This window comes from Salvelinus fontinalis, chromosome 29, assembly GCF_029448725.1.
Source record: "Salvelinus fontinalis isolate EN_2023a chromosome 29, ASM2944872v1, whole genome shotgun sequence".
In the NCBI taxonomy this organism is placed as follows: domain Eukaryota; kingdom Metazoa; phylum Chordata; class Actinopteri; order Salmoniformes; family Salmonidae; genus Salvelinus; species Salvelinus fontinalis.
This window is the reverse complement of record NC_074693.1, coordinates 25,611,470-25,625,249: the sequence shown is the minus strand read 5'-3', so window position 1 is coordinate 25,625,249 and position 13,780 is coordinate 25,611,470. Positions and strand designations below refer to the sequence as shown.

The window sequence follows — 13,780 nt, the reverse complement described above, 5'->3', positions numbered from 1 at the left end:
AACTGACTGCTTTTGGTTCTTCTTTTCTGTGTTGTTTGCATGCAGGGCTTTTGAGGGGACAGCAGGCAGGAGCATTGCTGGTGTTTGTGGTGAGGCTACAGGCACTGCTGTCAGTGCCCCCAGGGGTGGTTGGCTTTACGCACCATTGCTCCTCTCTCTCTCTCTCTCTCTCTCTCTCTCTCTCTCTCTCTCTCTCTCTCTCTCTCTCCTCTCTCTCTCTCTCTCTCTCTCCTCTCTCTCTCTCTCTCTCTCTCTCTCTCTCTCTCTCTCTCTCTCTCTCTCTCTCCTCCTCATCTCTCTCTCTCTCTCTCTCTCTCTCTCTCTCTCTCTCTCTCTCTCTCTCTCTCTCTCTCTCTCTCTCTCTCTCTCTCTCTCTCTCTCTCTCTCTCTCTCTCTCTCTCTCTCTCTCTCTCTCTCTCTCTCTCTCTCTCTCTCTCTCTCTCTCTCTTCCACAATGGGCTCTGTCTGCCTGAGACGAACATCCGGCTGGCAGCAGCCTGCACACTGAGACGGTGTCTTTCTGAGGGGGAACTAACAGCAAGGTGGGCCAAAGTTCATCAAGAGGAAGCAACTGTAGTTCTGGAATCTGGACAGACACACAGAAATCTGTGGGAGGGTTATTCACTCTGACTCTAAAACGGCAACAATCCTCAACAGGACGCGTAACACAGTAAGACCCCGGAGGGGGTGCCTGTAGTAAATGAGAAGGGCTGCTGTTGATGTTCCTGAGTGACCTTACTAATTAGGACCAGGATGCTGGAGAAGCTGTGAACACTCAAGAGGACAGCACAACGTGAGTTCCTGATTGGAGGGTCCCATGGTGCTATGACACAGGTGTCTGAGACAGACTGTGTGTGTCGCCTCTGACCTTCTACCTTACTGTGGGTTACCCTGTTGGAAAGACAGACACTCCACTGACTGACAGGTGGACAACAACACTGTCGGATGTCATGGCGATGGCGGCGTGGTACCACCGTGACATCACCCGTGTGCATGCAGAGGACCTGTTGGCTCGGGCTGGAAGGGACGGCAGCTTCCTTGTCAGGGACAGTGAGTCTGTGCCTGGAGCCTACGCCCTCTGTCTGCTGTGAGTACACACACGCACACACACACACGCACACACACACATTTACATTTACATTTAAGTCATTTAGCAGACGCTCTTATCCAGAGCGACTTACAAACTGGAAAGTTCGTACATATTCATCCTGGTCCCCCCGTGGGGAATGAACCCACAACCCTGGCGTTGCAAGCGCCATGCTCTACCAACTGAGCCACACGGGACCACACACACACACACACACACACACACACACACACACACACACACACACACACACACACACACACACACACACACACACACACACACACACACACACACACACACACACACACACACACACACACACACACACACACACACACACACACACACTTATTTTCCATCTCTGAGTGTTTATGGTCATTATGAACCCAGGGGTGCTCGCAGTCAGACCCACACCTGCTCACGGGACACTGGTAACTTTCCCCTACACGTCAGTAGAAGGGGAACTAACCTCATATTCACAAGTTTTATAGACTGTCTCAATGACTGTCTCAATGTCTGCATTGTATTCAGCAGCCTGTCTCTCTGTCATCTCCATCAGTCTCACTCTGAGCTGGGCCGGTGGGCAGGGAGATGGCTGTGGCTCAGCCCAAGAACAGTCAGGCTGCCCTGTTCTGATTACAGCCCAACCCAGCCTGGCCAGTGTGTGTGTAACCCTGGTTAGGGCTCCCTGCCCCCCTCTCCTCTCGTCTCCTCTCTCCTTCATTCAGTCTTCCTTGGGGCCCCTGGAAGAGGGAGGGAGCTGCTGTGACCACATGGCTCTCTGTGCAAAGCGGCCCTGAGCCAGACGCATTCCTGAAAGCTGAGCCTCACTGCTGCTCATGCTGCTTGCTCACTCCCTCTCTCTTTCTCACTCCCTCTCTCTCCCCCGCTCGCTCATTCGCTCCCTCTCTCTCAATTCAATTAAATTCAAGGGCTTTATTGGCATGGGAAACATATGTTAGCATTGCCAAAGCAAGTGAACTAGATAATAAACAAAGTGAAATAAACAATAAAAATGTACAGTAAAAGTTACACTCACAGAAGTTCCAAAAGAATAAAGACATTTAAAATGTCATATTATGTCTATATACAGTGTGGTAACGATGTGCAAATAGTTAAAGTGCAAAAGGGAAAATACATAAACATAAATACGGGTTGTATTTACAATGGTGTTTGTTCTTCACTGGTTGCCCTTTTCTTGTGGCAACAGGTCTCAAATCTTGCTGCCGTGATGGCACACTGTGGTATTTCAACCAGTAGATATGGGTCTGCCAGGTCTGCCTACGGCGGCCTTTCTCAATAGCAAGGTTATGCTCATTGAGTCTGTACATAGTCAACGTTTGGGTCAGTCACAATGGTGAGGTATTCTGCCTCTGTGTACTGTCTGTTTAGGGCCAAATGGCATTCTAGTTTGCTCTGCTTTTTTGTTGATTCTTTCAAATGTGTCAAGTAATTATATTTTTGTTTTCTCATGATTTGTTTGGGTCTAATAGGCGGTCATTGTAAATAAGAATTTGTTCTTAACGGATTTTCCTTGGTAAATATAGGTTAAATAAAACAATTATTGTGATGCTGTCCTGGGGCTCTGTGGGGTGTGTTTGTGTTTGTGAACAGAGCTCCAGGACCAGCTTGCTTAGGGGACTCTTCTCCAGGTTCATCTCTCTGTAGGTGATAGCTTTGTTTTGGAAGGTTTGGGAATCACTTCCTTTTAGGTGGTTGTAGAATTTAATGGCTCTTTTCTGGATTTTGATAATTAGTGGGCATCGGCCTACTTCCGCTCTGCAAGCATTATTTGTAATTTTACGTTGTACACAGAGGATATTTTTGCAGAATTCTGCATGCGTCTGCAAGAGTCTCAATTTGGTGTTTGTCTTTTTTGTGAATTCTTGGTTGGTGAGCGGAACCCAGACCTCACAACCATAAAGGAGAATGGGTTCTATAACTGAAAAATATTTTTAGCCAGATCCTAATTGGTATGTGGAATTTGATGTCCCCCCCGTCTCCCACACTCTCCACATTAATACAGGCCTACTGTACACTAATGATGTTTGATGCTCCTTTTGATGGCATAAAGGCCCTTCTTGCCTTGTCTCTCAGATCGTTCAAAGCTTTGTGGCAGTTACGTGTGGCGTTGATGTTAAGGCCGAGGTATATATTGTTCTTTGTGTTCTCTAGGGCAATGGTGTCTAGATGTAATTTAGACACCATTGCCGTCTAAATCTAATCTAATCTCCACATCAATACAGGTCTACTGTTTCTTTGAATATTCTCTAACTTCATTACTGGGAAATAAACATTCATTTTAGATGAATTGTACGTGTGCTTTTCTACCAGGCATCACAAAGTCAAGCTTTCAACAGGGGGCTTTCAACAAGGGGCTTTCAACAAGGGGCTTTCAACAAGGGGCTTTCAACAAGGGGATTTCAACAAGGGGCTTTGAACGAAGGGCTTTCAACAAGGGGCTTTCAACAAGGGGCTTTCAACAAGGGGCGTTCAACAAGGGGCGTTCAACAAGGGGCGTTCAACAAGGGGCGTTCAACAAGGGGCGTTCAACAAGGGGCGTTCAACAAGGGGCGTTCAACAAGGGGCGTTCAACAAGGGGCGTTCAACAAGGGGCGTTCAACAAGGGGCGTTCAACAAGGGGCTTTCAACAAGGGTATTTCAACAAGGGTATTTCAACAAGGGGCTTTCAACAGAAGGCTTTCAACAGAGAGCTTTCAACAGAGGGCTTTCAACAGAGGGCTTTCAACAGAGGGCTTTCAACAGAGGGCTTTCAACAGAGGGCTTTCAACAGAGGGCTTTCAACAGAGGGCTTTCAACAAGGGGCTTTCAACAGAAGGCTTTCAACAGAGGGCTTTCAACAAGTCAACAAGGGGCTTTCAACAGAAGGCTTTCAACAGAATGCTTTCAACAAGGGGCTTTCAACAGAGGGCTTTCAACAAGTCAACAAGGGGCTTTCAACAGAAGGCTTTCAACAGAGGGCTATTAACAGAGGGGGAGTTACAGGCATTTACTGTACTGTGTCTCAAGGTCGTGCGAGGGAGTAGAGATAAAAGTTAGCTATCCATTGGATACTTGACAAAGACTAGTGGTATGATTTTACTACCAAGTGATTATTATGGAATATGAAGCCCACATGTATTTCAGGCGAGTGACACCCCTCATGACGGTTTGTGTAGCTGTAGCTTGAGTAAACAGTGGTGTGTAAAAACAGTAGGTGTGTGGGTAGTCATGTAGTCTCATGCTACCGCAGTGGACTGTGAAGTTGCTAAAATAACCACTTAAATGAGTCACACCATCAACAAATTGGCATGTTGTTTATAAAGTTGCAGTATTTTTTAACAAGGGCAGCACATCTGCTCTTCCTACTTTAAAGCGTGTTTTGCTGTTTATTTCTGTCCCACGGCAGTGGTATAGTGCTGTAGTGATGTCTTGGAGTTCATAGTACCTTTATAAATGTTCTTTTCCCCTTTTCAGGTTCCAACGGCACGTTCACACTTATCGTATTCTTCCTGATGTAGATGGCCTATTAGCTGTTCAGGTGAGTGACCATCATTAAAGTTCATGTTTGAGTTTCCATACCCCACTCACATTGAAAGTCGGGGCAATCCTTGTCCGACAGGGAAACTTTGTTTTTATAGTTACAAAAAAAGATATATATTTGAGCTTAAATATTTTAGGAGAATTTTATAAGGGAAAAGATCTGTTTTGGGAATTTTCTAAATACTTTCTATATTATTCATTTCCATGTCAGCTCTACAGTATGCCTGGAAATGCCTTTGTCTGGAGCAAAGGATCCCAAATTTAAACCCTTCAAAAAAGTGTTTAGAATTCTAAAAACGGGCAATAATAGATATTAACTGAACAATTATCTTATGTAGTTTCTTGCAATAACCCTCTGGGACTTTAAAGAACATTTCTCTCAAAACTCAGATTCCTAAACGATGTGTCCGGAGATTTGGTCAATATGTCTAAAATCCTAAATGAATCAGGAATAAGCAGGGGCAGCTATACCATAAGGACCCCTCATTGTAGTGCCACAAGACTGCTCATGGTCTGTAAAGTTCTCTCCTTTTGATAGATTTAAACAAACAATATTGAAATCACCATGGTCACAACCACAAACTGTCAACTCCATCTGCCTGATAGATCAAGATATAATATGAATTTTGGTTCAAATATGTTAGATTTAATAAGGTTTTAGAAACATAAAGCAACTGAGGAAAAATGAAATTGCTACTGTGTATATGACTTAAATGAGTTGTCAACTCCGTCAGATTTATTTATGTTGAATGATCTGATAAAATTGTAATGTTTTTATTGGGGATTTTCAAATGAATAATTTTCCATGTTTTAGAAATGTTTGTATTGAAAATGTTTTGAGTATCGTTGTCAACTCTGTCAGTGGCTTGTTAATGATGGCCAACTCCCTCAAAATGTTGTTTTCGGGTCAATATTCATAAAAAAATCGCTGTTTTGCAACAAATGCTCACACTTTTGAAGTATTTGCTGTGTGATGATGTTTGCTTTATGAATGTTGTTTTATTTTTTATTTGTGTTTGTGTTTGTTTATTTAAAAAAAAATGTTTGCCCTTTTTCTCCCAAATTTCGTGTTATCCAATTGGTAGTTACAGTTTTGTCTCATCGTTGCAATTCCCGCACGGACTCGGGAGAGGCAAAGGTTGAGAGCCGTGCGTCCTCCGAAACACAAACCAACCCAACTGCTTCTTGACACAATGCTCACTTAACCCGGAATCCAGCCGCACCAATGTGTCGGAGGAAACACCGTACACCTGGCAACCGTATCAGCGTGCACTGTGCCCGGCCCGCCACAGGAGTCGCTAGTGCGCAATCAGACAAGGACATCCCTGCCAGCCAAACCCACCCCTAACTTGGACAACGCTGGGCCAATTGTCCGCCGCCCCATTGGTCTCCCGGGCGCGGCAGGCTGCAACAGAGCCTGGACTCGAACCCAGAATCTCTAGTTGCACAGCTAGCACTGCGATGCAGTGCCTTAGACCACTGCACCACTCGGGAGGCATGAATGTTGTTTTATGTAATAACAAAACAACAACAAAAAACATGCCAAAATGGTAACGAAATTATCCATTTTTGATTGTAACCCTGGACAAGCACACCTGATTCAACTTGTAAACTAATCATCAAGCCCTCAATGACTTGAATGAGGTGTGTTTGTCCAGGGCTGTAATGAAAAGCTGTACTGTTGGGGGTACTGGAGGACCAGGGTTGGGAAACTCTCTAGATCAGGATGTCCCAAACTTGGTCCTACATTGTAGAATCATAGTGAAGACATCAAAACTATGAAATAACACCTATGGAATCATGTATTAACCAACAAAGTGGTAAACAAATCAAAGTGTATTTTATATTTGAGATTTGTCAAAGTAGCCACCCTTTGCCTTGACAGCTTTGCAGACTCTTGGCATTCTCTCAACCAGCTGCATGCGCTAGTTACCTGGAATGCATTTCAATTAACAGGTGTGTATTGCAAAAAGTTAATTTGTAGAATTTCTTTCCTTAATGCGTTTGAGCCAATCAGTTGTGTTGTGACAAGGTAGGGGTGGTATACAGAAGATAGCCCTATTTGGTAAAGACCAAGTACATATTATGGCAAGAACAGCTCAAATAAGCAAAGAGAAACAACAGTCCATCATTACTTTAAGACATGAAGGTCAGTCAAACCGTAAAAGTGTAGTCACAAAAACCATCAAGCAATATGATGAAACTGGCTCTCACGAGGACCGCCACAGGAAAGGAAGACCCAGAGTTACCTCTGCTGCAGAGGATAAGTTCATTAGAGTTACCAGCCTCAGAAATTGCAGCCCAAATAAATGCTTCACAGAGTTCAAGTAACAGACACATCTCAACATCAACTGTTCATAGTTTTGATGTCTTCACTATTATTCTACAACGTAGAAAATAGTCAAATTAAAGAAAAACCCTTGAATGAGTAGGAGTGTCCAAACTTTTGACTGGGACTGTATATATAAATGGTTTAATTATGTACAGTACTATAAGGGTACAAACAACTATCATCAAGCTAGCAAGAAGCAAGACAAGGACAAAACTCACTTGGCGAGTGGGAGGGTAAAGGCGCAAGTTCTTGGGCACAGGTAGACCCTTATCTGTGCACGTGCCTGGTAAATAAGCTAATATACTGTAGCCTACATGTACAAGCGCAACAGTATCCTCTTGTAGCAACCACTATTGATAAAGAATGTGTAGTACAATAGTGTAGTTGTTATCGTTACTCTACGACAACAGAGTTGTGCTGTCTGTTTGAATGGAAACAGGAAGCATCTTGTGTTGACATACTGGGCTCATTCTGCTACAGACCTTGTTGTTTGAACAGCATCTCTTTCTGCCATGTTGCCACATGCTCCGAGCATGACCTCAGCTGCACAGAGGAGAAATTGTGTGTGTGTGTGTGTGTCACAGATTCCTGCGCTACCCTGGCACTGGGTCATTGACCAGTGCGCCAAAGGGGGTTGGGTCTGTTTGTGCTTTGAGTGTGTCTGTGTGTGTGTCATGGACAGGGATGTGTGTGTTGAGGGTTAGCCGGGCAGAGGATAGGGGTGGCTGGGATTGCTTTGTGTGTGGCGGTTATATGTGTGTGTATTAGACACAGTAACTATTGGGGACGACTCAATTCAAGAGCTGCAGTGTCTGGTTCTAATTATTATCAGGACCAAAACACACAAAAACGAAAACGTTACAGGCAGCCTGTACATTCCTTCACCGTGACTAGGTGCACAAGTCCAAAGACAACAGCTCAAATACTTTATTTTCAGATCAGGGCTTTCGTCCACATACTGTATCGCAGCTTCATTTGTTTTCCCCTGAAGTCACTAAAATCTCCAATAAGCACATTGTCTCGTTGGCTTTGAAACCATTAGGGATTACGGGGGTTGCTTCCTTGTTTTTCTGAGAGAGTTATTTTAAATAGAGGGATATTATGAGCAAAAAGTGAGGCCATTTTTGTCTCCTTGTGTCATTCTGTCCTTATTTACTTTATAATCACTTTTTAAGAGCTCCTCGAAAAAATGCATCAATCATTTGAAGTCCCTGGCAGCTGGGGCAGGTAATGTCTGCCCCCCACCAAATAATCAAACCACACGAGGAAAACAAACATTTCTAAAATGAAGATGTACATGACCATGTCTTCTCTGTTTTGCGGTGTTGCAGTGAGTAGCCCGTGGGCTCTGTGTCTGAGTTTGTCCGTGACATCTAATAGGTCTGTGCCCGCAGCATTGTGGGTATTATGAGTGCACTTAGTGTAAACACTCTTTGTGTCTTTGACTGGCACCTTAATGAGTTTGTCTATGGCTGGTGAACGTGTGTTTCCCCCTCCGTGTTTACTGTACATGTCTGAGGCGTCTGTCTGTTGGAGTGCTGTTTATATCGGGCAGCGGGTGTGTATGGTAGACTGGCTCAGGACACAGAGGTCGGCTAGTAAACTGCTGGAACACTGTGACTCATGGCAGCCAACCTTGGCAGTTACCAGGACGTGGGTGGGTGGTTGTGACATCATCTTCTGGCCTGTGGGGATAGTAGGGGTTTCTGCAGCCCGCTGGACGGTGTGTGTTTGATGTGGTTCTTGTACTGGCCATTCAAATAGAGGTGAGGGGCCATGGCTTCTGTTTGGCACCTCCAGGATCTAGGAGAGTAGCACCTCTATTCCAATTGTCCCTTCTGAGTATATCCAGGTCATTTGGCTTCCAGACACGAGGAGCTCTGGAGACATGCAGTCACATTCAAAACATCCACAGCCATTTTTCAGTTAAAGTACATGATGATCACCTGTGTTGTGTAGGTTCTATATATATATATATATATATATATATTTATAAACTGGGTGGTTCGAGCCCTGAATGCTGATTGGCTGACAGCCGTGGTATATCAGACCGTATACCACAGGTATGACAAAACACTTATTTTTAGTGTTATAATTACATTGGTAAACAGTTTATAATAGCAATAAGGCACCTCGGGGGTTTGTGATAGATGACCAACGTACCACGGCTAAGGGCTGTGTCCAGGCACTCTGCGTTGCGTCGTGCTTAAGAACAGCCCTTAGTCGTGGTATATTGTCTATATACCACACCCCCTCGGGCCTTAATGCTTAAATATGTCCTTGTTTTTGAAAGAAAAACAAACATTTTGTCAGTTAAAATAACATAAAATTGATCAGAAATACAGTGTAGACATTGTTAAATGTTGTAAATAACTATTGTAGCTGGAAAAGACAGATTTTTTTATGGAATATCTACATAGGCGTACAGAGGGCCATTATCAGCAACTATCACTCCTGTATTCCAATGCCACGTTGTGTTAGCTAATCCAAGTTTATCATTTTAAAAGGCTAATTGATCATTAGAAGACACTTTTGCAATTATGTTAGCATAGCTGAAAACTGTTGCTCTGATTAAAGAAGCAATACAACTGGCCTTCTTTAGACTAGTTGAGTATCTGGAGCATCAGCATTTGTGTATTCGATTACAGGCTCAAAATGGCCAGAAACCAAGCACCCCCATAAGGGTCTGGTCACCCCTCTGCTGTTCTGAAACTCGTCAGTCTTTTTTTGTTCTGAGAAATTAAGGCTTTTCCATGTGAGAAATTGCCAAGAAACTGAAGATCTTGTACAACGCTGTGTACTACCCCCTTCACAGAACAGTGCAAACTGGCTCTAACCAGAATAGAAAGAGGAGTGGGAGGCCCCGGTGCACAACTGAATGTAACAGTTTAACTTTACGTCGTCCCCTCGCCCCGACACGGGCGCGAACCAGGGACCCTCTGCACACATCGACAACTGACACCCACGAAGCATCGTTACCCATCGCTCCACAAAGGCCGCGGCCCTTGCAGAGCAAGGGGCAACCCTACTTAATGTCTCAGAGCAAGTGACGTAACTGATTGAAATGCTACTAGCGCGTACCCGCTAACTAGCTAGCCATTTCACATCCGATACACTCACCCCCCTTTCAACCTCCTCCTTTTCCGCAGCAACCAGTGATCCGGGTCAACAGCATCAATGTAACAGTATAACTTTAGACCGTCCCCTCGCCCCGACACGGGCGCGAACCAGGGACCCTCTGCACACATCAACAACGGTTGCCCACGAAGCATCGTTACCCATCGCTCCACAAAGGCCGCGGCCCTTGCAGAGCAAGGGGCAACCCTACTTAATGTCTCAGAGCAAGTGACGTAACTGATTGAAATGCTACTAGCGTGCACCCGCTAACTAGCTAGCCATTTCACATCCGTTACATGAGCAAGAGGACAAGTACATTAGAGTGTCTAGTTTAAGAAACAGACGCCTCACAAGTCCTCAACTGGCAGCTTCTAGGCATAGTTGCAAAGAAAAAGCCATATTTCAGACTGGCCAATATAAAGAAAATATTAAGATGGGAAAAAGAACACAGACTGGACAGAAGAACTCTGCCTAGAAGAACAGCATCCCTGGCCTCTTCATTGTTGACGTTGAGACTGGTGTTTTGTGGGTACTATTTATTGAAGCTGTCAGTTGAGGATTTGTGAGGCATCTGTTTGTATCAAGAACTGCAATGCTGCTGGGGCTTTCACGCTCAACAGTTTCCAGTGTGTATCAAGAATGGTCCACCACCCAAAGGACATCCATCCAACTTGACCCAACTGTGAGAAGCATTGGAGTCAACATGGACAACCATCCCTGTGGAACGCTTTCAACACCTTGTAGAGTCCATGCCCTGATGAATTGAGGCTGTTCTGAGGGCAAAAGGGGGTGAAACTCAATATTAGGAAGGTGTTCCTAATGCTTTGTACACTCAGTGTATGTCTGTGTGTATGTTTCCCCACAGACTTCTCAGGGGGTGCAGGTGAACTGTTTCCGTACACTGGGGGACCTGGTGTTGGGGTACCAACACCCCCATAAGGGTCTGGTCACCCCTCTGCTGTACCCTGTGGGGAGGGACATGGAGCCTGGGGATGAGAGCTCAGGTGATGATGAGAAGCCAGGGCTGGTGTGGAGTCCCAGCCCATTCCCAGTCTCGGTCAGTATAGCTCCCCCCGCTGGACTCCCAGTGAACCCGTCACCACACCTCCTCTTCCTCCACAGGCTACAGGAGCTCAACACATCCAGGTACAGAAGTCCCCATCACACACCAAGAGTATATAGATGTACAAAATGTGCAATATTGGTCTGGGGATTTAGAGATGAAAGTACTTTAGCACTTTCCTGTGGCATCTCTCTTCAACTTGCTTGAGTGGTGTTTGTGGTCCCCTGGTTTCACAGCATGGCAGGTGAGGTGGTTGGACTGCTCAGTGAGTATCTGCGCAGTGAGCTGCCTCTGGATGTCGAGGGTCTACGTAGAGGAGCAACAGGCCTACGCCATCTACACCAAACCCTGGGCACCGCATGCCAGGGGCTCAACAGGTGGGTTTCACCGTGTTATTACTGCTATTACAGTTAAAGTGATCTGCGTCATTTGGTGTTTGGGATGTGATGGCTTTGTTGGTTATCATGAGGAGAAAATTTAATGGATTCTCTGATCCACAGTGAGATTGACCTGATCATGTCCAGTTTGGAGACGCTGGCCAAAGTGTTTGACCATCCCATCTGCCCTTTAACCTCTGCCAAGCCACAGGTACATCCCTTCTGTGATATATCCTGTTTGACCTGTCCTGTCTGTCCAACCTTGTCTGTCCTTATATGTCTGTCCTGCCCTGTCTGTCCTGCCCGCCAGTCATACCTTGTCTGTAACCCTCTGTCTACTCTACTATGGTCCACAGGGGACCTGCAAACTAAGAAGACAAAAAAATATGGATACCTGCTTTGTTTCGCCCTCTAGTGCACCAATTGAAAATAAAAATTCTCTGTGTTCCCTTCTTGGGGTACAATATACAAAACACTGAGTGTAAAAAACATTAAGGACACCTGCTCTTTCCTTGACATAGACTGACCAAGTGAATCCAGGTGAAAGCTGTGATCTTTTATTGATGTTACTTGTTAAATCCACTTCAATCAGTGTAGATGAAGGGGAGGAGACAGGTTAAAGAGGGAATTTTAAGCCTTGAGACCATTGAGACATTGATTGTGTATGTGAGCCATTCAGAGGTTGAATGGGAAAGACTAAAGATTTAAGTGCCTTTGAATGGGGTATGGTGGTTGGTGCAAGGCGTTTGTGTCACGAACTGCAACACTGCTGGGTGTTTCACACGCAACAGTTTCCCGTGTGTATCAAGAATGGTCCACCACCCAAAGGACGTCCAGCCAACTTGACACAACCGTGGGAAGCATTGGAGTCAACATGGGCCAGCATCCCTGTGGAACGCTTTCAACACCTTGTAGAGTCCATGCCCCGACGAAATGACTCTGTTCTGAGGGCAAAAGGGGGGTGCAACTCAATATTAGGAAGGTGCTCCTAATGCTTTGCACAATTAGTGTATGTCCATCTGTATTCCACATAGCTCACAGCTACTCACTATATTAATGTACCTCCTTTCAGAACATGGGTAGAGGTCCAGACATGGAGTTGGACAGCCTGCTGTGTAAGATCTCTGTCCTGGTCAGCCTGCTCTCCTCCCTGGAGAAGAGGGTATGTACCCACATACTCACACACTACCCCCCCAATACATGTCAGTCTTAGTTTCATGGTCCAGACCAGTGGTTCCCAACCAGGGGTACTAGGAGCCCTGGGTGTACTTGGATTATCAATAGAGGGAACTTGAGAAGACTTATGACTGGTAAAATGCTCATGGAGGGTACTTCAGGGGTACTCGGGGCAGAGGAAAATTCAGTTGGCGGTACAGGAAACGAAACAGGTTGGGGACCACTGGTCTATACAGTCTGACACTCTCTATGCTCTTACTGTGCAGGTGCTGAAAGCTCTTCAAGATGCTGTGACCAATCACAACCTGGCTGTGCAGCCTGCCCCTCCACCTGAGCCCGCTCTTGCTCCAGCTCCAGCCTCTGCTCTAGCTCCAGGCCCTGCTCCAGCTCCAGCCCCTGCTCCTGCTCCAGCTCCAGCCCCTGCTCCAGCTCCAGCTCCTGCTCCAGCTTCAGCCCCTGTCCCTGCCCCAGTCCCTGTAGCCAAGAACCATTCCAGGCCCTTACCTGTCCACTCCTTTCAGGTGAGAGAGAGCAACAAGGGCCACTTCATACTTTTAAGGGGGTATACCAGCTGATTAGTCATATTTTGACCATCTTTGAGGTACAGTGATTCCTATTTTTCATCATCTGTGTGTGTGTGTGTGTGTGCGCTTCTGTGTGTGTGTGTGCTTCTGTCTGTGTGTGTGTGTGTCTAGATTAAGATGGTGCGTTACGGCAGACAGACAGTGTCATTGGATGTGGACACAGGAGTGCTGCTGTTTGACAGGAAGGCCGGGTCATTTGGAGTGGAGACGGTCTCACATGAACGGAGTAAGAGAACGACAACGCCATCTAATGTTATTTGACTGAGTTTGATCAACTTCAGTGATCTGAAATGCTTCACCTATTTTTCAGTTCTGCAGCTAGTCAAGTTCCAGAGCAGCCCAGCCAAGCTGCGCATGGTCGTGGACAGTCATCACAACAACCCACGGGAGCTCATGTTTGAGAGTGCAAGGGTACATAAAGTTCTACATTCAGCTGTATGCAGGGGCCCCCTTACATTTGTCCTGTCCAAAAAAGATGTACTTTAATGTTTTGCTGTT

The 13,780-nt window shown here is 45.6% G+C and overlaps 1 protein-coding gene across 1 annotated transcript in view; it reads left to right on the top strand.

Moving 5' to 3' along the window:
• Positions 1-448: 448 nt before the first annotated feature.
• The window catches only part of LOC129827695 (phosphatidylinositol 3,4,5-trisphosphate 5-phosphatase 2B-like), a gene marked incomplete in the record, with an annotated part of 29,802 nt that continues 16,470 nt past the window's right edge, over positions 449-13,780 (top strand). The window contains 9 exon segments of the mRNA XM_055888770.1: positions 449-1,087; positions 4,568-4,631; positions 10,948-11,228; positions 11,382-11,522; positions 11,646-11,733; positions 12,595-12,684; positions 12,965-13,219; positions 13,394-13,508; positions 13,593-13,693. Coding sequence (XP_055744745.1) covers positions 951-1,087; positions 4,568-4,631; positions 10,948-11,228; positions 11,382-11,522; positions 11,646-11,733; positions 12,595-12,684; positions 12,965-13,219; positions 13,394-13,508; positions 13,593-13,693 — 1,272 coding nt within the window.